We start from the raw sequence: 22,561 nt of genomic DNA on the forward strand, positions 1-22,561 counted from the left end.
GACAGTTGGATAAGCAGTTACCTTGATTGCTATATTTTACATACGGTCATCTAGGCTATTTAGTTTGTTTATAAAATAAAAACTGGTTACAAGTTCTGCTTCTTCTGCCCTATCCTGGGTAACTGCCCTCGGGCCCGTATTTTAAGTCCAGGCAACACCATCAGTATTTCTCAAAATATTGTACATGAAGCATCCACAACAATTTGTTGAAAAATACACATTGTTGTAATTTGGTTCTTTATTCAGAATATTAGGCTTCAATTATAATACAAGCAACCAAATAAGACATTTGGTGTGGAGTGCACAGTAAAATACAGTACATCTCATCCCAAGTGGTTACAATGGAACAAGTCAGGGGGGAGAGTGGCATTCACAACAAGCTCACACAACATTTAGACTATACCAAGAAATGGGAGAGAAATATACAAATTATACAAATTGTAATATTTGAAGAGGTCATATGTCAATAGCAACCACTCGCACACACATGTGCACAAACAGATTCAAATGTGGACACACATGTTCTGTGGATTGTTGTCTTCACATATAATCTAGCTATTGCCACATGACATTCACCCCTAGGGTTGAGGAGAGTACTGCATGCTATCTGCCAAGAGAGGGGTGAGGTAGAGGAGAAAACTTGAGTGGAGAAATAAATAGGGTGAACAACAGATCTTCACTAGACGACTTCAAAGGCACTTAGACATGTGGAACAATTAGTGTTATAGTTGTAATCACAAAGAGAGAAAAGCAGTTTGGTTTCAAGATACAAGAAACAAGCATGTGTGTTTGTGTAGTCCTGTCAGGCAGGTCTGAAGGAAAAGTACTGAAACAAATTCAAATAAAAACAACCTATGAGTAAAATACTTAATGTTTGCAACTAAAAATCATAAAGTATTAAAAGAAAAATACAAAAAAAGGCATCTCAAGCAACAGTATAAAAGTGATGCATAGCAGTTCAGCAAAGTCTGCCAGAGTCGGTGGTTCAATAGTATCAAAAACTTCTCATGTGACCTCATCCACGATGCGATGCCTTCGTCTGGGTGCCACGACCTTCACCACGACCTTCATCACGAGGAGAGTCTGGGGTGATATCTCTGCCTCAGTGCTGATGTGGTTGGCTCTGGTCCCAGTGTTCTGGCACCTCCTACATACACAGCACCCTCCACAGGTAGGGCTGCCACCTTACTCTCTGACAGACTCCATTACACTGTGTATGACTGCTCATTCCCACTCCCAGTGACCTAAACACAATGCATAGGTCAAAGGATAGACAAACCCGGTAAAACATCTGCAATATTGCTTATACCACCTTATGCCACCACTCTTTGTTCTAGAAGATTCATCAACAGGCAGACGAGGGCCGTATCTCCTTCAGAAAATCACCCTTTTTTTGCCTAAAATGCTAATTTTATAAAAGGCATAGCAGTTGTGCAATTAAACGATGACTTCTATTTTAGGTTCTTGCTTTGAAAGTCTGTCTCTCAGGCAGGGACATCACACCATGTGGGTCTGGGCAACAACGAGAGTGCAGCACAGGTTATATCAGTACACAGATCCACCTGCTCCTCTCCTGTCCTCTCCTTAGTGCTGTGTACATATGGGGGAGTAGGGAAACAAACTTCATATTTCTCTGCGTGTGAAGTGGTCATAAGGGGTCAGAGGTCAGGTATGGGTCATTTGAGGTTGAAGGCCAGCAGGGGGCGTTCCTCTCTCTTCTGCCAGGGGCTCTTCTTCTCCTCCTCGCCATCGTCGTTGGTTGGGTCGTCATCAGGTGAGACAGACAGCAGAGCAGTCTGGGCATGCTCAGTCCTGAAGGCCACCCCCTCTGGCGGTGGCAGGGCAGGGGGGGAGCAGGGGGAGGATGAGGAAGGCGAAGGGGCTTCTTCCTGTATTTGGATGATTCCTCCCTCCTCTACCTCTCCCCCCTTCTCCTCTCTTTCCTCCATCTTCTCCTGATGGCGCTGTGTGTCTGGCAGTTGGCCGTCTCCAGGGCTGTTGTTAGGGGTTGCCTCCCGCTCGCTCGCTGGGCCCTCCAGGTCGTCCACGTACACCAGCTGGGTGTAGACAGCTGGAGGAGTGCTCTTCGCCCTGTCCTTCTTCCTGTCCTCCTTCCACCTGCGTCCCACCCTGGGCTCATTCAGGTCCACCCCAGAGTCCAGGCTGGTGTCGTTGCTGTTGCCATGCTTACCACTGCGCCTGCCGCCCCCTCCCGTACTGTTGCCATGGCACCCGGCACGCTGCAGGTCAATGTAGGAGTGGCGGATGTGGGCGTTGGAACGTCCGTCCAATGAGACGAACCAGGCCCGTGGGTGTGGGAGGGGCTTCCCTCCCCGGAGTTCCATCAGGGTCTTCTCAGCCAATAAAGTGTCCTCGTCGTTGATTTCAACCAGACCAGATTCTCCGAGCGTCGTGGGGATAGACAGAGATTCCGATAGGTTACGTCCGTCCCCTTCCCCCTGATTGGCCGAGCCAGGTGAGCAGTCGTCAGGGGAGTGGCCCGAGGACTGCTGGGGGTGCGTGGCGTTGAGCTCTGCCTGGATGGTCTCCAGGTCGCTCTGCTGCTCCATCTGCAGGAGCAGGGCCTGCCCACACAGGGGATGCTCTCCCGGCAGACGCATGTAGTGAGCTGGGATCACCAGCGTGGGCCGCACTCTTCTGGGGTAGCCCTCCCCCCCGCTGAGCAGGTCCACGGAGCCACAGCACAGCAGCTGTCCCGGCCGGGGGAGGGAGAGGGGCAGGGCGCGCTCCAGGTGGTCCACAGAGCGGGACAGGTGGTAGTCAGGGGGCCGGCTCTCCATGGCCTCGGCTCGGCTGGGGGAGAGAGGGGGGGAGGAGGGGGAGGTGGCCTCTCCCCCACTGCTGATCTGGCTCACGTGATTGGTTAAGGACAGTCTATCCAGAACCTGATTGGTAGAGGAGCAGACGGAGGTGTATGATTGGCGGTAGCCTCGGTCCGTTCCGGTCGAAAGGGCAGACTTCAGCGGGAACGTCTCCACAGACTGCCGGTAGTCACGGCTACGGGGGGTCAGGTTGCCTAGAGACGAGCCGTGTCTGCTGTGGTTAACAAGTGATGAGCGGCTGTGGTTGCCATGAGAGACCAGCTCCTGGTGATGCTGATCATAAGAGGAGGGTTTGAGCATGGGTGTGGTCATGTCAGGTTCTGTTGCTGTGGAAACCATCTCCAGCTGCACCTGGAGACAAGGCAAGATGCATCAAAACACACAGAGAAACCACTAAAATAGCAATAGAATTGGTGTGAATGTAATGCACAGGGCAGCAGTATACTGATTGTGACCGTAGTCATCTGTCATTGCTGCTGCTGGCTACAGTATAGATATGTGTGTGTGTGCACCACAGGGCTCTAGTGAAGGGCTTTACCTCGCTGCTGATGAGGTTGAGGTGAGACATGGAGGTGGCCTGGTCTCTCTTGCTGCCGTCCAGAGCAGCAGACAGGGTGAGCTTGCGTCGGGACAGGCGAGGCTTTAAGCAGCGCCGCCTGCGGAGGAGACACACGTTACAGCTCCCTCTGTGGGCTGTCTGGCGCTACTACAGCCACGCCCCTGACTGTCGGAACATGATAGTATAGGGTCATTGATCCAACACTGTAATTGGGTTTTAGTGCCCACGGACCAGCCGGCCAGTCTGCCAGCCAATATACCAGCCAGCTAGCCTAGCAGCCAGCTAGCCTAGCAGCCAGCTAGCCTAGCAGCCAGCTAGCCTAGCAGCCAGCTAGCCTAGCAGCCAGCTAGCCTAGCAGCCAGCTAGCCTAGCAGCCAGCTAGCCTAGCAGCCAGCTAGCCTAGCAGCCAGCTAGCCTAGCAGCCAGCTAGCCTACCAGTCAGCTAGCCACGTACCTGCAGTAATAGAGCAGCAGGCAAAGCAGGCAGAGCAGAATGAGGACCATGCCTCCCAGGATCGCCAGCAGGAACACCGTGTGGTACGTACTGATGTCCTTAGCCACCATGGGACCTAAAACACACACACACACTTCAGATCCCTTCACTAGATAAATTCATTAAATACACACACAGGGATTCAACGTGTGTTCGTTTCACATTCAAGGCTATTATTTATTTCACTTTGACCTGGCCTTGTGCAGGATAAAGAGTGAGCAGAGCAGGGCTGGGCTCACCTGTGTGTACAGGGGACATGCTGGGCTCACCTGTGTGTACAGGGGACATGCTGGGCTCACCTGTGTGTACAGGGGACATGCTGGGCTCACCTGTGTGTACAGGGGACATGCTGGGCTCACCTGTGTGTAGAGGGGACATGGCTGCCACCCAGTAGCCCAGCTGGGGAGCGATGTAGGTCAGGATCAGATGATCCCCCTCTCTCTGCACATAGCCCAGGCTGCTCTTCAACCAGGCCCCTGCACGCACACACATTCGGATCACACAGCTTGTGAATAGACTTTATCAACTAACAAGCACATTCAAGCTACACCACCCCACCAAGCTACACCACCCCACCAAGCTACACCACCCCACCAAGCTACACCACCCCACCAAGCTACACCACCCCACCAAGTTACACCACCCCACCAAGTTACACCACCCCACCAAGCTACACCACCCCACCAAGCTACAACACCCCACCAATCTACACCACCCCACCAAGCTACACCACCCCACCAAGCTACACCACCCCACCAAGCTACACCACCCCACCAAGTTATACCACCCCACCAAGTTACACCACCCCACCAAGCTACACCACCCCACCAAGCTACACCACCCCTAATACAACATTCCATTTGGAGCACATGTCCTCTACCAAAGCTCTGCACACTACAAACAGCTGACTCAAATTACCATTACAGACTAGGCCCGGCCCTCTCTCACGAGACTGCGGCCAAGGAGGTTTCCTGGTTAAAGTGTTTAAACAGTTATTTATCACCCTTGTAAGAGAAACTATTTAGACCCACGTGTTCTGAAGATTTGATCAGACTGTTGGGAACCCTGACGGCTGTGCTGATACACCTGCAGTTCTAGTTTCAGCCACAGGGAGGCAGCAGACTGGGTCTTGGTGAGAGCAAAACCAGCCCAGAGCCAAGGGGAGAGAGGGTGCCAGTGAAAGGACTGGAACAAAGTTGTCTCTGAGCGTGGATTTATGATCTGGTTTGTATTCCGATCTCCTGATGTTTAGGGTTGGGATTAGCGGGAGTAAACCGATCCTAGAGAGTCTGAAGCAGGAGGGCAGGAGGAGGGGATGCAGGAGGGCAGGAGAGGGGATGCAGGAGGGCAGGAGAGGGGATGCAGGAGGGCAGGAGAGGGGATGCAGGAGGGCAGGAGAGGGGATGCAGGAGGGCAGGAGAGGGGATGCAGGAGGGCAGGAGGAGGGGATGCAGGAGGGCAGGAGGAAAGGATGCAGGAGGGCAGGAGGAGGGGATGCAGGAGGGCAAGAGAGGGGATGCAGGAGGGCAGGAGGAGGGGATGCAGGAGGGCAGGAGAGGGGATGCAGGAGGGCAGGAGGAGGGGATGCAGGAGGGCAGGAGGAAAGGATGCAGGAGGGCAGGAGGAGGGGATGCAGGAGGGCAGGAGAGGGGATGCAGGAGGGCAGGAGCAACACGAGGGAGAGGGTTTGTATGGAGAGAGCTTGAGATGTACTCCCCTGCCTCCCCTTTCGTATACACCCACACACTCACACTTTATATATTGATCAGTCACTCCCAAGAACCAAACAAAGCATTACCTCCAGCCTAGCCCAGCCCATGGCTCTATCCATTCCTAGTCCATATCCTCTGGGACAGTAATGGGTTTCTCAGTGACCTTTCTAAACAGCGACATCTAAGTGTTCTCACGCTTCCTTACAATGCAGACCAGAATCTGGCAACCCACCATGACGATGCAAACACAGAGTTCAAGTCAATCCACCCTCTGCTGTCTCCATTCATGCCAAGTCAAATAACAACCTTTGAAGTTACCACAGTCCTCTGTCTCACAGTGACATAACATACATCAACATGAACCATTAATAAAAAAATGCTTTTACAGGTGTTGCATTTACATCAGGAACCTCCTCATTTCCTTAGGAGAGAGCATTGTGTCTCCTTTACCATGTGATACCTCACCAGCACACAAAACACCACAAGTACAACTGGCGGCAACACCAGAAGAACAGGTTTGAGTGTGTGTGTACACATGAGCTCTGCCCTCAACACTGCAACTAGGCCATGTGCAAAAACACAACAACAGCCTCCTCACATTGGCTTCTTTGTGAGAGAAATATTCCGGCTCTCAAAACACTTCTGTTTCCTCTCTCTCTCTCCCTCCCTCACTCTCCCTCACTCTCTGTGTGTCTCTGTCACGCAATTAGAAGCCCCAACTCTGATGTTTATTTGGGGGTTGCTAGGGAACAGGGGTCTATCCCAGAGTGAAGTCCAGAGACACAGCGGCTGTTGTGGAAATACCCATAACCCTAACCAGCAGACTGATGGAGGGGGGAGGGGCAGGGGGCTGGGCCAGGGGTCGGGTCTGTAGACGTGGTCCTCCAGGACCTGCTGGGGTCACGCTTCAGGAGAGTGATAAGTCACATATTGTAGATCTCACTGCACATTTAGGACAACGGACAAAGGTCTGGCCCTTGCACTGCAACAACAAGGTCACTGGCTTGAAATGTAGCTCAGCCTGGTGCAGCAGTTTCCCTGGTCAGGCTGGTGTAACGCTGGTCAGGCTGGTGTAACGCTGGTCAGGCTGCTGTAACGCTGGTCAGGCTGGTGTAACGCTGGTCAGGCTGCTGTAACGCTGGTCAGGCTGCTGTAACGCTGGTCAGGCTGCTGTAACGCTGGTCAGGCTGGTGTAACGCTGGTCAGGCTGCTGTAACGCTGGTCAGGCTGCTGTAACGCTGGTCAGGCTGGTGTAACGCTGGTCAGGCTGCTGTAACGCTGGTCAGGCTGCTGTAACGCTGGTCAGGCTGCTGTAACGCTGGTCAGGCTGGTGTAACGCTGGTCAGGCTGCTGTAACGCTGGTCAGGCTGCTGTAACGCTGGTCAGGCTGGTGTAACGCTGGTCAGGCTGGTGTAACGCTGGTCAGGCTGGTGTAACGCTGGTCAGGCTGCTGTAACGCTGGTCAGGCTGCTGTAACGCTGGTCAGGCTGCTGTAACGCTGGTCAGGCTGGTGTAACGCTGGTCAGGCTGCTGTGACCCTGGTCAGGCTGCTGTAACACTGGTCAGGTTGACCGCTGCTGTCTGGATCCGGCTGAGTCAGACAGGTAACCTGGAGTCCTTCCACAGTCTGGACCAGTTACTCAGCAGGTTATAGTCTGGACCAGTTACTCAGCAGGTTATAGTCTGGACCAGTTACTCAGCAGGTTATAGTCTGGACCAGTTACTCAGCAGGTTATAGTCTGGACCAGTTACTCAGCAGGTTATAGTCTGGACCAGTTACTCAGCAGGTTATAGTCTGGACCAGTTACTCAGCAGGTTATAGTCTGGACCAGTTACTCAGCAGGTTATAGTCTGGACCAGTTACTCAGCAGGTTATAGTCTGGACCAGTTATTCAGCAGGTTATAGTCTGGACCAGTTACTCAGCAGGTTATATTCTGGACCAGTTATTCAGCAGGTTATAGTCTGGACCAGTTATTCAGCAGGCCTGGCTGAGCTAACCTGTCTTGATTATAATCCTACATCCATTCTCGTGATGTGCACGTGACCACAAGTAATCATTTGATTCGCAGTTTAATTCAGTGGTTTATTTTCACTAATCTATCATAAACCTTTGAACTATTCCACCGTTCCATAATCAGTTCTGAATGTGTGTGTGTGTGTGTGTGTGTGTATTTGTGGTTTTGCGTGTGTCTACAAAGAACTGGTAAACGTTGTGGAAAGAAAGAAACTCAGGTACTCACCCAAGCGGGGGTCGAACCTCCAGGCAGGTATGTGATCGTTTTCCTTCAGACCGCTATTGGCTGGCAGAGGGACAGAGATGCTGATTGGCTCGTTTACCAGCAGCTCCACACCATCGCTGGCCAATAAGTGGACAGAGATGGCTGCCACCGGAGTCAGCTCAAATCTGCGCTCGGATCCTGTGAGGGGACAGCAGGGTGGAGGAGTGGAGGAGAGATGGAGGGTCACATTGGAGAACAATAGGGAGGGCATTACATGTGGGAGGAGCCAGAGAGAAAAGTTAAGAGGAACAGATTGAGAAGGAAACACAGAAGAAAAGAAAGGAAACTGGGAGGGGAGGCCAGGGGAGGATAGGAGAGGAGAGGACAGGGAAAGACGATAGGAGGATGTAGACGTAGATAAAGAAGGATCAACAATGGAAAATAAATGGGATATAAGGGGGGTACAGAGTATGTGTGTGTGTGTGTGTGTGTGTGGGGGGGGGGGGGGGGGGGGGAGCAGGCCATTGTTAATAAAGCTAATGGAGTCAAACTGAACACCCAGATGTGGGGGGGCAGAATTCTTTGCCAAGGGAGGGGGGATGGTGACCTTTGAGGGGTGCTCAACCGGAGGAGGGGCAAACATAGACAAACACTGGCTCACTCACACAGCCCAGGGCACACACACACACACACACACACACACATAGGGGTTGTGTAAGAATGGATCAGACAGGATGGTGTGTGTGGGTCAGAATGGAGGTGTTTTCAGGATAATCTATCTGTCCAAGGTCAACTCCTGCTGCAGCTCTAATCCCCCCCCCCCAGCTCTCCCCCCCCCCCCCCAGCTCTGCCACCCACCCCCAGCTCTGACCCCCCCAGCTCTGACCCCACCCCCCCAGCTCTGCCACCCCCCCCACCCACCCCCAGCTCTGACCCCACCCCCCCAGCTCTGCCACCCCCCCCACCCACCCCCAGCTCTGACCCCCCCAGCTCTGACCCCACCCCCCCAGCTCTGCCACCCCCCCCACCCACCCCCAGCTCTGACCCCCCCAGCTCTGACCCCACCCCCCCAGCTCTGCCACCCCCCCCACCCCCCCCAGCTCTGACCCCCGCCCCACCCCCCCCAGCTCTGACCCCACCCCCCCCCAGCTCTGACCCCCCCCACCCACCCCTCCAGCTCTGACCCCCTCACCATCTGTCCCCTATCCCAGCCTCACCATCTCTCCTCTATCCCAGGTGTGGAGATACATGTGAGTCAGGTGCCAGAGATAGCAACAGACCTGGGCGTCATGGCAGCCAGTAGCAGAGCAGGGCCGGTGTGTTCAGACTAGATAGTGCTGCTCCCACAGCGCTGCCTACCTGAGCCGTTGCCCCCCAGGCCCTGCAGGTAGGGGAAGTGCTGCATGTGAGCAGGGGCGCTCGCCACGGTGAGCAGGGCGCTGAGGTTGGTGTAGGACGTGTTGGGAGGCAGGCTCAGGGCCCGACGCTGGAACTGGACCCAGGGTTGAGCCCTCGAAACTGGGGGAAGAGAGACACACGCAGGGGGTGTGAGAAGCTGCACACAGTAATCAGTGTAGGGTTTGGACTGGGGAGGGTTTGGACCGGGGAGGGTTTGGACCGGGGAGGGTTTGGACCGGGGAGGGTTTGGACTGGGGAGGGCTCTTGATGACTGTGTCCTGTTAGTACTAACCCTGGACAGGCTGCTGTTGTATCTGCCGTTCTGAGTCACACAAGTCTTGCTGTACACACACACTTCCATCTTAATAAAGGAGACAGGATTGATTCCGTACGGTCACCGTCACTACGGTCTCTGTTTCTCTCTTTCAGATTTCTGCTGTTCTCTCTTTCTCTCTCCTTGAGCAGCCAGACCGACACAGAGTGCAAAGCAGAAACAAAAAAGTGTGTGTGTGTTAGAGATGGAGTGTGTGTGTGTTAGAGATGGAGTGTGTGTGTGTTAGAGATGGAGTGTGTGTGTTAGAGATGGAGTGTGTGTGTGTTAGAGATGGAGTGTGTGAGGTGATGTCATTGTGTTTCCACTGTGGTGAGTATGCATTCCTGCACCATGAGACAGAGCTCTGAGCCGGAGTGTGTGTGTGGGTGTGTGTTCATGTTTACTCTCTGTTTAAGCTCCACATTCGCTCCTCAACTTGCTCTGGCAGGTAAAAACCTAACTTTAGATCATATCTATACCTGGCTAAAGATTATATCTGGTGGTCCAGCTATGAAACAGAGCATGTAAATGAGCCCAGGTGATTTATTAAAACGGAGCCCAGTGTAAACTCCTTCCATCCTATAGTCCGTCACAAGACCCCTCCCCCCTCTAACCTGCTCTCCATGTCTGTCTGTCTGTCAGCCAGACAGCAGACAGACTCAATCACTCAGTCACCTGCCAATCACAGACACACACACACTCAGTCACCTGCCAATCACAGACTCACAAAGGAGCCAGGAGACAAGACAAGAACATGTATTCTGATGAAAACAAATATAATATAACCTTATCTAATGTAATTACACACACAAACAAAAGATGTGTGACAGGCCAGGCAGGAGCGTGAGGGAGGGTGTGTGACAGGCCAGGCAGGAGCGTGAGGGAGGGTGTGTGTGCTCGGTTTCTTTAAGAGACTCTTCTAAAATGAGTGGATGTGTCATATTATTTATGTGTGTCAGGTCAAAGGGGAAAGGGCTAAATCACTGCTCACACACAGACTGCAGGCAGACACACACAGACTGCAGGCAGACACACACAGACTGCAGGCAGACACACAGACACACACAGACACACAGGCAGACACACACAGACTGCAGGCAGACACACACAGACTGCAGGCAGACACACACAGACACGCAGGCAGACACACAGGCAGACACACACAGACACACAGGCAGACACACACAGACTGCAGGCAGACACACACAGACTGCAGGCAGACACACACAGACACGCAGGCAGACACACAGGCAGACACACACAGACACACAGGCAGACACACACAGACTGCAGGCAGACACACACAGACTGCAGGCAGACACACACAGACTGCAGGCAGACACACACAGACAGCAGGCAGACACACACAGACACACAGGCAGACACACACAGACTGCAGGCAGACACACACAGAGGACAAAGTGTTACCTTGGAACCCAGAGACGATCTGAACCACATCATCGTACACCATCAGAGTGGCAGTTCTCTCTGGCAGCAGGTCCAGACTGAGAGTGGAGAACACTGCAAAGACAAACACAATGAGTTCCTTTCAGAACATGTTGAAATGTACTTGGACACATCTGATAATAAAGGGATTATCAGGCCCTCGTGTATTTTGCTGTCCATCTTTCATTCATTTTCCCGTCAGGACAGGATGCTGTCGGAGCGGACAGGATGCTGTCCTTTCCCCTCTCTCTCTCTCTCCCTCTCTCTCCTCCTTTCACTCCTCTATTGTTCAGTGCTGGTAAGCGTGCTAATCCAATTGGCTGCCGTTCCACTAGCTTCTAATGAACCCCTCCCCGCCGCCTACACGCACACACGTGCGCACACACACACACACACACACACAGGATGTGTGTGCAGACAGTAGTGTGAGAGGATTAGGTGTCCCCTCGCTGAGTTTTGGCATCACTAAACTAAACTAGAGCTGGTCACTCCATCTCACACAGACGGAGCGAAGACACCTGCTGTTCACACAGACATCACAGCTCAGCACTTCTACTCTCAGCACTCTGCACTGACTCCTTCACACATTTACATTTACATTTATGCATTTAGCAGACGCTTTTATCCAAAGCGACTTCCAAGAGAGAGCTTTACAACACTCACACACTCATACTCCTTATTCACGCTTGCACACACACACCAGGCAGTCTGATGGGTCTCCAGGGGGCAGAGTTTGGCACGTAGCCCTGTTTGGTTGCTGTGACGACCAGTGGCGTTCCGAGACGGTAGGGGAAGCGGAGGTAGGCATTGCCGTCAGCAGCGGATGTCTCCATGGTTACAGGCGTGTGGTTGGTAAAGAGCTCAACGGTGGCACCGCCCAGGGGCTGGTGGGTGCTGGCATCACTCAGGTGGACCTTCAGAGTCACCTCTGCAACGTCAAGCACAAGACAACAACACATCAAACAACAGCCAATCACAATGATCCCTTTTGACCAATTTCCTGGTTACAGTCCAAAAGTGCTTCCCTGCCAAAACAACATGCCATTTTTCCTTTGAGAGGTCTTAGCAGGAAACAACTGTACACACATCCCCTTTAACGGTGTCCGAGCATGTGTCGGACAGAGAGGCGGCTGTGAAGCTAACAAAGGAACACACACTTGCATTCCTAAAGCACAGCACTTCAATTACACCATTAACTCTCCCTGTAACGATGCTGGATATCCTTTCTAGAAAGATCAGAGATGCCTGGATACCCAACACACACTCACAAATACCAAAATTGTATATAGAAACACTGCATGTTGTTACTCCTGCTATGTAGTTGTCCACCTCCCTCCTAGGTCAACGCCAGGTCTAGACATTCACACAATCTTTGGATGCAGAATAATAACAAGGAAATTACATGGCCATTGAGCTTCTTGCCATAAGGTGCAGTTTAGACTGAACAGTGACTTGGTCAAAATTGTAAATGAACATCTTTTTGTATCTGAAGTTGTGTGTTGTTAACAAGTAGCTTGACCTCAGTGTAACCCACACAACAGCTACATGATTGACAAACATGTTCTGGTAGGATTAAACCATATTAGCCACATTAGCAGCAACATGCAGCTCAGGATGAACAACAGCAAGCCTTGTCTCTCTGTACAGTTGCTTGTATGCACAACCACGTGAACTCTGATCACTGGTTGTCGTCTGAACCATGGCGACCTTTCAATTAAGGCTGAAAGGGTTTTCCCCGCCCCTCCCCTCCTCCTCCTCTCCCTATAACCCCCTAGTTTACACAACCAGCCGCACCCTTACGCCAATCTCACATTCACCATGAATCACCCTCCACCCCCCCTCCTCTCCTCCACACACACACAGCCAGTTCCCCATCACACAGCCATCCTGGGGGGACAGGTGACCAGCATGACTAGACCAGAGCAGGTCAGACAGGTGACCAGCATGACTAGACCAGAGCAGGTCAGACAGGTGACCAGCATGACTAGACCAGAGCAGGTCAGACAGGTGACCAGCATGACTAGACCAGAGCAGGTCAGACAGGTGACCAGCATGACTAGACCAGAGCAGGTCAGACAGGTGACCAGCATGACTAGACCAGAGCAGGTCAGACAGGTGACCAGCATGACTAGACCAGAGCAGGTCAGACAGGTGACCAGCATGACTAGACCAGAGCAGGTCAGACAGGTGACCAGCATGACTAGACCAGAGCAGGTCAGACAGGTGACCAGCATGACTAGACCAGAGCAGGTCAGACAGGTGACCAGCATGACTAGACCAGAGCAGGTCAGACAGGTGACCAGCATGACTAGACCAGAGCAGGTCAGACAGGTGACCAGCATGACTAGACCAGAGCAGGTCAGACCCTCCTACAAACACACCCATCCTGGGGGCAGGGTTCTGACACAACGAGATACACCAAGTATTAATAAAGGCAACAAACCACACAATCATCCCCTGTGTCAGCTTATCCAACTTCCATTCTGTCAGACGGAGAATTTACTAATCATTTTGCGGATTAGAAGATCTTCAGAAGAGGAATGAATATTAGGCTTGACCTATGCACTCCCTCCTGCAGTAGAATACCTCTATGGGCTGGGCCTATGGGACAACCTCCACTGCATGAGAGAGGGGGTTGGGGGGGGGGCATTCTTAAAGAAATACATCACTTCCTGTCCCACTACGGCGGTCGTTAGGGGTACCAGCTGTGCTCACTTTGGAGAACTCCCCTGGGAGACCCCTGTTCTCTTTCTCTCTCCCTCTCAAACACACACACACACAGTGTCAAATGCAACACTCCCCTTCCCATTCTCATCCAATAAATCTAGTGACCTCACTCTTAAAGAAGCCAAGGAGTGTCATCCACACATACACACACGGGGGAGTTACAGGAAAATGGCATACAGTTAGGTCCATAAATATTTGGACATTGACACAATTTTCATCATTTTGGCTCTGTATACCACCACAATGGATTTGAAATCAAGATGTGCTTTAAGTGCAGACTTTCAGCTTTAATTTCAGGGTATTTACATCCAAATCAGGTGAACGGTGTAGGAATTACAACACATTTTATATGTGGCCCCCCCCTTTTTAAGGGACCAAAAATAATTGGACAAACTAACATAATCATAAATCTAATTGTCACTTTTAATACTTGGTTGCAAATCCTTTGCAGTCAATGACAGCCTGAAGTCTGGAACCCATAGACATCACCAGACGCTGGGTTTCGTCCCTGGTGATGCTCTGCCAGGCCTCTACTGCAACTGTCTTCAGTTCCTGCTTGTTCTTGGGGCATTTTCCCTTCAGTTTTGTCTTTAGCAAGTGAAATGCATGCTCAATTGGATTTAGGTCAGGTGATTGACTTGGCCATTGCAGAACATTCCACTTCTTTGCCTTAAAAAACTCTTTGGTTGCTTTTGCAGTATGCTTCGGGTCATTGTCCATCTGCACTGTGAAGCGCCGTCCTATGAGTTCTGAAGCATTTGGCTGAATCTGAGCAGATAATATTGCCAGAAACACTTCAGAATTCATCCTACTGCTTTTGTCAGCAGTCACATCATCGATAAAAACAAGGGAACCAGTTCCATTGGCAGCCATACATGCCCACGCCATAACACTACCTCCACCATGCTTCACTGATGAGGTGGTATGCTTTGGATCATGAGCAGTTCAAAGTTGATCTTGGTCTCATCTGTCCATAGGATGTTGTTCCAGAACTGTACAGGCTCTTTTAGATGTTTTTTGGCAAACTCTAATCTGGTCTTCCTGTTTTTGAGACTCACCAATGGTTTACATCTTGTGGTGAACCCTCTGTATTTACTCTGGTGAAGTCTTCTCTTAATTTTTGACTTTGACACAGATACGCCTACCTCCTGGAGTGTTCTTGATCTGGCCAACTGTTGTGAAGAGGTTTTTCTTCACCAGGGAAAGAATTCTTCTGTCATCCACCACAGTTGTTTTCCGTGGTCTTCCGGGTCTTTTGGTGTTGCTGAGCTCACCAGTGCGTTCTTTCTTTTTAAGAATGTACCAAACAGTTGATTTGGCCACACCTAATGTTTTTTCTATCTCTCTGATAGGTTTGTTTTGATTTTTCAGACTAACGATGGCTTGCTTCACTGATGGTGACAGCTCTTTGGACTTCATATTGAGAGTTGACAGCAACAGATTCCAAACACAAATACCATACTTGAAATGAACTCTAGACCTTTTATCTGCTCCTTGTCAATGAAATAACGAACTCCCATGAGGGAATAACATACACCTGGCCATGGAACAGCTGAGCAGCCAATTGTCCAATTACTTTTGGTCCCTTAAAAGGGGGGGGCCACATATAAAATGTATTGTAATTCCTACACCGTTCACCTGATTTGGATGTAAATACACTGAAATTAAAACTGAAAGTCTGCACTTAAAGCACATCTTGATTGTTTAATTTCAAATCCATTGTGGTGGTATACAGAGACAAAATGATGAAAATTGTGTCAATGTCCAAATATTTATGGACCTAACTGTATCTGCCTAGACGAGCTGGTTGTGTGAGCCTTGTTAAACCAGTAACTCTTCAGTCTGTTGACTCTGCAGGGCGCGTGTGTGTGTGTTTACCATATGGAGGACAAAGACATCAAAGACAGTTTTCCCTGCCCGATGCTACAATCTTAACCAATTAGCCAAGGTAGCAGCAGTCCAACCAGCAGGGTCCTGGGGGTGAGCCCACACGTTATTGATCAGACGTGGTTTTAACGCAGTGGCTGCTTTAGAGTGTTGGCCATCATTCATTTCCTGCACAGAAATAATGGAGATCCTGAGAGCTCTGCTCTAGAGAGCGTTCTACTCCTGACACTGGAAAAAAGGATTGAAAGATGAATCAAGTGTTGTGTCCATGTGCTTCCTGGTGACGGTGTGACTGACTGGACTCTGGCAGAGCCAGAATGGAGTCAGCTGCTGGCATGTTATATACACACAATCCCTCACATCTCAACTACCAAAACAATGTTAATAGGAGCTCATTCTGAGAATGATTTACGGAATGCATCTGTTGGACTGCTGTGGATCAATGTGTATATATAAACTCCTCAAAAAAAGTTTGGAAACATTATTTTGGTTGATTATTCCTCCCCACTAATAATACCAATTGGTATTGTATTTTATATCGTTGGAAAGCCTGATTAGTCACTTTTACAACGAGGTACAACTTGTAAGGATGGTGCATTTGGGGAGTGAGCAACACAGCTAAACGTGTGGGTAGCAGCCCACACGGCCAAAATCTTTTGCAATATTCTTCTGTTGGTATTCACTCTCATTTTGAGTTGCTTGGTGGATTGGATGATTGCACTCTCCCACAGTAATAAGGAAAAAAACAACACATATTGGCCATTTTTACACTTTATTCATTTTACAGTCAGGGACCTCAGTATACTAGCGTGTGGAAGATCCGCAGCCACAACAGCTTGGCACCTCCTCCTCATTGGATCAGCTTGGGCGTGCTGTACGTGCCAGAGTGACCAACGCAAACATGTTGTCTGACTTGTGACAAATCCTGGTTGAGGAATGGGAGGCCATCCCACAGCAGTGTGTGACCAGGCTGGTGACCAGCATGAGGAGGTGCCAAGCTGTTGTGGCTGCGTATGGATCTTCCACACGCTACTGTGGTCCCTGACAGTGTAAAATGAATAAAGTGTCAAAATGGCCAATATGTGTTGTTTTTTCCTTACTACTGTGGGAGAGTTCATCCAATCCAGCAAGCAACTCAAAACGAGAGTGAGTTTTTTTTGAGGAGTTATATAATATTGATATATATATATATATAAGCCCTAACCCTATATGTCTATATATATCACCAGTCCTTTCTCCTGGCTACTGTCTATACGCACCAGTAGCCCTGGCTCCCCATCCCTTGCGTGTGATACAGAACAGGAGGCCTTCTTCCTTTAGCGGTGTGACAGATTGTAGACCATGAGATGACAGGGTGTTTTCAGAGCTAGCATAGTGTTTAAGCTCAGGGACAACTGTGATGTGCTGGATGGCTGCTGGTTTAGTAGTCCATACACAACACACAGGGAACAGTGCTGCAGTGCAATGTCTACGTACAAATGACATAGTCTTTCTGTCACCCTACATTAGCCTCGCTTCAGTGGCTGGTCCTGACTAAGGAGTATGGTCTGCAGTAGAGGGAGTATGGCTGCTGTTTGGCTGCACAGCTGAACTAGACCAGCAGAGCCCTGCATATCGACCTGACCACACCCCCAGGGTGGGCCTGAAGGTTAGACTGGGTCAGAGCAGGGGGGAGGGAGGGGGAATAGAGAGAGAGAGAGAGAGAGAGAGAGAGAGAGAGAGAGAGAGAGAGAGAGAGAGAGAGAGAGAGAGAGAGAGAGAGAGAGAGAGAGAGAGAGAGGGGAAGTGGGGGAGACAGGAAAGAAATATCCTAAAGAAAACAAGAGATTTCAAGAGAGAAAGGAGGAGTCTCTATGATAGAGAAACTCCAGAGAAAAACTGAAAATTCAAGATAGATTCAAAGTGTAAAAAGTGTCCAGTAAAATAGGCAAGAATAATTACAAATATTTATAATTACAAAATACACAAAATCCTTTCACCTATCTTGTTCCCAGCAGATTCAACCAGTTCTAGAACAGAACCCTTGAAGAGAGGAATGTCCAAAAACTTAGAAGTGATCAAATCTCAGTTAAGAATTGGCAGTAGGCTAAGAAAATCAGATTTTTTGAGAAATATGACTTAATATTACACTCTGTGCGTGTGTGTATCTGTCTGTCTATACCAATCATAAAGAGGTGTGTGTGTGTCTGTGAGATTGTATCCAAGCTATCATTATGCGTTTCTGAGGGATAAAGATAGACAGGGGAGGAATGTGTGTGAGAGAAAAAGAGGAGAGAAGAAAGGGGAGAGGAAGAGATACCAAAACAATATCTTAACTTGTAATCACAGGCGCTGGACCAGTCCAAGCAGCAACCTACTATATTGTGTGGAGTGCGTTGTAAAACACGGTGGAAGACGAACTATTGCATTTGTATTTGTATGTATTTAACAAAGATGCAAAAGTCAACAAGTGGATAATGTGTCTCATGCATCAGTCCCATTAGAACGACTCGTTGCCTTCGTCATTAACTTGTTAACCTGCTACACACACTTTGATGTCAGTCCAACACACATGGGCATCAATTATCTCATGCATCTCTAAAGCTAACGTTAGCAACCCATAATTAGATATTCAAATGTGCTTTTCATTCTTGTGATTACTCGCACTATGAATCACAGCAGGACATGTTCCCTTCGTTATTCACACGTTTGCAAGATAACACTCCCACATTGTAGGTAGCACTAGGAAAATTGCCGTTGGGTTATAAGTTTAAAATTCCGCTAACGTTGGCTAACTTTGTGCTATAGTGGCTAGCTGGGCTAGCCTCTGCTAGCAATAAAATGAGTACTTCTTATGAAGTGCACTTACAAGACATGGCAAATACAAACTAACGTGCCAGCCACACTCTGTAATTAAGTATTATACTACATAAAATGTCAGAGACGTTACCTTTAATGCCATTATCTTCTTGTAGGGTTTTAGTTGCCGCTCTACAGATATTGCATCCCAAAAGGCAGAGAACAATCGCAGCGGTCCTGCGAGTCAAATCAAGCCGCATCGTTGCAGATGTATCGAGACGGGAGAAATGATTTAAAAGTAAATCGTAGCTGGCAAACTAACAAGCTAGCTCGATGTTGTTCGTAACTTCGTAGATCACCCCCTTGTCCATATTTTAAGGCATCAGCATTCCTCAAATTCTGCTTTAGTGTTGTATTTTGGTTTTGTCCTGTTTGCATCCCCGGCCCTTTCTGCTGCTCGTCTAGTAGATTTTTTTCTGAGCTGAGCAGGATGGCCAAAGAGGTCCACTACCACCTCCAACAGGCTGCTGGGTTGCTGGTTCCTACATCAGCAGCTTCTGCATTTTAAAGGTACGAACGGCATCTGCTGGCGAACATGATTTTCACCGATTCACAAGACGTGTCGCGTTTGGATCTAGTGACTAAATATATTCCCAATTGACCTTTGAGAATGTTTTCGAAATGGCAGTAAAGCCAAATAGTCAATTTATCACTTTTATTTTTTCTTTCAACGAAGAGGACGGATGCTGGAGCCTATCTAGAATAATGTATGTTTGTTAACCTTGCCTTGCACTTTCCTTATTTTTTGATTTATGGACATTATGATTTTTGTAGCCTAATTGTTACCTATGAATAATAAAAAATAATCTTGTAGTTTTGCTGAGATATTGCATTATGGTTTGTTTCTTTAGATGACATTTGTATCTCCGCAGAAGGGTATTTAGCCTATATGTTCCTGTACGTTTAACGCTAAATAATGTAAATGACATGTAATGTGATTTTTCATTTTACAAACTATTGGCTGCCACAAAATGAATCAATAAATCCAACAAATAACAAATAAATACGATATGACACTAACGTTTTCATAAATAGGCCTACAGAGATTAGGCTATTGTATAATAACTATAGGCTAAATAGGCTACTCCGAGTTCACCAGCACCTCCCTTTCTCACTTATTTCCGTGCAATCTCTAGTAGCCTACGCATGCTCATTTTTCTGATTTTTTTAAGAATGAGTCGTTTCTGGTTTTATTTTATTTTCATTTTTCTAGCGATTAAAAGCCCAAGCCTGATCCTGTTCCTCTGCTTCGCCGTTTACGTGTTCATACATTACAGAACGCGATAAGATTCCATGCAGATTGAGGTTGAAGGAAACGAAGCTAAGATAACCGGACTCTACAAAGGATGCGAGCGAAACGCGCGGTAATTTATTAGATATATCATGTATATGCTGCATGTGCCTATACCACTCAATATGTTGGCAGCCTGTTATTGTGTTTAATTAAATATTGTATATTCTCTCTCTACAAGCATGGAACGTCACCGTCATATCATAAAATAATCACGTCACCGTCTGGTGTCCTTGACACAGGTCTGTATGACGTCATTAGAAATTATGGACTGTGCTGTTCCAGCTTTCGGAGGTCGCTCAAATGCACTGGACGACCAGCACGGAGCCAGCACGAGCCAGTCTCGGAGTGATAACGAGGCCTGCCACGGAGATAAGCGTCATCTATAAAAGCATGTCATGGCTGACCACGTTCAAAGCAGTGAGAAGAAAATCACAGTCAAAGTTCCTTCACAAGCTTGGGTGAGTTGTGTTGTGAAGTTCTCAGTGCTGATGAGTTCTCAGTGTTAAGAAATCTAGAAAAATCAGAACCTTTCAACTCAAATATATTTGTTGGAAGTCTAATGTTGTCTGCTTTTTTTCACAGCTTCAAGATAAAACCCTTCTACAGTCAGTGTCTTGAACAAGAGGAAAGACTGGTGCTTGGTTGGTTGCTTACATCAGTGGGAGAGTAGCTGACAAGTGCTTTAATTGCATTAATGGGTCTCACATTATCTCACTGGCTGTATGGCACTTCTTCTGGAAAGCCTTCCTCCTCCTCCTCCTCTTCCTCTTCCTCTTCCTCTTCCTCTTCCTCCTCCTCCTCCTCCTTTCTCCCACTGGCCACACCTCCCTCGTCCCGCCTGTTACTCATGCTGCACTCCGCCCTTGCAGACACAAAAGACCGACGGTCTTGTTGGAGTCCCGCCCACTGCTCCCCTCACTTCCGGCGGTCAGGATGTGGACAGGAAGTGACACGTGCACCTGCCCAGCAGAGTAGTGATGGGGTGAGGGGGGAGAGGGGGGAGAGGAGAGGGCTCCACCTGTGGGAGGTGCTTTGGAGTCCCAAGCACAGAGGAAGTCACGCGGTGGTTGGAATCTCTACTTCCTGTTGTCCTCTGCAGGCCTCGGGCTACACCGCTCTGGTGGGGGGAGACTCTGAGTCCTGGGGCTGGGAACTAACATCCAACCAGCTGTGGCACCAGGGGCAGGTTCTGGGGGTGTACCCGAGGGGAAGGCGGCAGGAGGGATGTTGTCCGAAGGGCCCGTGGCTTGTGGAGCCTCGGTCTCACACATGTGGAAAGACTGGTCTGGAAGATCAAGGTCCTGCACCTGCTCTCACCATCCCTGAACGCGTCCTGCTGGTGTTGGATGCTGACGCAGGAACTCTGGGATACATCGTGGATGGGTGCTTCCTGGGTGTGGCTTTCTGTGGTCTCCCGAAGGGGGCGGAGCTGTTCCCAGCCGTGAGCAGCGTGAGAGGCGGAGCTGTTGTACGACTGCGCTACCTCAATGGAGCTAATCGTGAGTTTGACTTGAAGATGGTCAGGTCATCAAATCAGCTATTGCGGTTTCAAATACATTGCTGGAAAAGAAAAGCTTTTAACTTTTGATTTTTGCTCTAACTTACAGTCTGTTTCATTATTCATTTTCTCTCTTTCAGGTGATGCCCCTAAGCTCATGGCCCTGTGTGGTTTGTCCATCCGTCAGTCGATGGGGAACCAGAGAGGGGATCAGATTGCCAGACTGCCTCTTCCTCCTCCTCTCCAACACTACCTCCTCCCCAGCCTGTGACCTGCTGACACACATATAGGAATCCTTAAGACCATAAAGCTGATTGAGTTGATTAATGCATATGATGGATGTGCATTGTTTAGAATGTATTTATTTTTTAGTAATTTATCTTTTTAAAGAATAAGTGACCAAACTTAAATTATTTGACATTGTTATTTATTGTATTTTATCAGTATTTAATGCCGTATTTATAAATAACTCTTTTCTCCATGTTATGGAATCAGTTTATTTAATATTATAATAACTGAGTTACCGGTTATTAGTGGCATATAGCCTAGCTCCTCTGCGTCTCCTTTTAGGAGAGTGCCGGAGGGGCAGGGCCTGGGCCAGGGTGCCGGAGGGGCAGGGCCTGGGCCAGCAAAGACCTTCTCTGTCGGTGTTGCGCCGTCGTCTGCAACTCATCTAAGCGGGAAAAGACATGCATGTCCCACACTGATTCTCTGTATCCTCAGAGCCATCCCACAATGCGTATCCTAGAACTTTGGGCCTACCCAAAGTTATTAGCTACGTAAAAAGATGAGGGAAAGGCAGATTATCCACACTATGTAGAAGGGATTACGTCGAGTGAATGTTGGGATGTTGGTTCATTCTCACAATTCAAATTCCACAGACAGCAAAACAGTTTATTTACATTCCCAACAATTGTACATACAAGGTGGCGACAGTGGTTCTTCATTTGTGCAATGTGATAGGGAAAAATAGGCCAGGTCTAGAACTACCGGTGAAATTACAAACGTGACTTTTAATAATCAGAACAGGTTAACATTAACGACTAGCAAGCAAGCTGACGATCAGATAATTAAGTGCTTTATAATGTAGCAAAAAAATAAATAACTACAAAGTGCATTTCCTGCAGAAAATGCGGTGAAATGCTGAAAGCTGAAATGTAAAAAAAAAGTTTGATCGATCTGCTTCGCAGCCAGTGTGTCCCAGGCGTAACGTCTCTGCCTACTTGCAGATTTAACAGACTGGACGCAATGGCTGGTCTCAGGTCAGATCTAACAGACTGGACAAACAGGCTGGTAGAAAAATATTTAAGAAAACTTTTCAAAATAAAAAAAT

At 48.9% G+C, this 22,561-nt stretch overlaps 2 protein-coding genes across 5 annotated transcripts; one reads left to right on the top strand and one right to left on the bottom strand.

Moving 5' to 3' along the window:
- Window positions 1–226: 226 nt before the first annotated feature.
- fam171a1 (family with sequence similarity 171 member A1) lies at window positions 227–18,999 on the bottom strand. 4 transcript variants are annotated; one of them, XM_062466050.1, is made up of 9 exons: window positions 18,528–18,999; window positions 11,685–11,912; window positions 10,967–11,059; window positions 9,187–9,345; window positions 7,849–8,025; window positions 4,255–4,371; window positions 3,857–3,971; window positions 3,382–3,499; window positions 227–3,194 (listed from the first exon to the last, which is right to left on the bottom strand). In XM_062466050.1, exons 1-9 carry the CDS (start codon window positions 18,634–18,636, stop codon window positions 1,677–1,679), a joined length of 2,634 nt encoding a protein of 877 aa, XP_062322034.1. In that variant the 5' UTR covers window positions 18,637–18,999; the 3' UTR covers window positions 227–1,676. The 4 variants fall into 4 exon arrangements, with proteins under 4 accessions (XP_062322034.1, XP_062322033.1, XP_062322032.1 ...); XM_062466049.1 differs by having other exon boundaries at window positions 4,225–4,371; XM_062466048.1 differs by having other exon boundaries at window positions 4,195–4,371.
- Window positions 19,000–19,554: 555 nt separating this feature from the next.
- si:ch1073-228j22.2 (SPRY domain-containing SOCS box protein 2) lies at window positions 19,555–21,760 on the top strand. The gene is made up of 4 exons (XM_062466051.1): window positions 19,555–19,800; window positions 19,970–20,188; window positions 20,313–21,229; window positions 21,369–21,760. The coding sequence occupies exons 3-4, from the start codon at window positions 20,425–20,427 to the stop codon at window positions 21,497–21,499; spliced, it is 936 nt and encodes a 311-aa protein (XP_062322035.1). The 5' UTR covers window positions 19,555–19,800; window positions 19,970–20,188; window positions 20,313–20,424; the 3' UTR covers window positions 21,500–21,760.
- The last annotated feature ends 801 nt before the right edge of the window (window positions 21,761–22,561 follow it).

This window comes from Osmerus eperlanus, chromosome 7, assembly GCF_963692335.1.
Source record: "Osmerus eperlanus chromosome 7, fOsmEpe2.1, whole genome shotgun sequence".
Lineage (NCBI taxonomy): Eukaryota > Metazoa > Chordata > Actinopteri > Osmeriformes > Osmeridae > Osmerus > Osmerus eperlanus.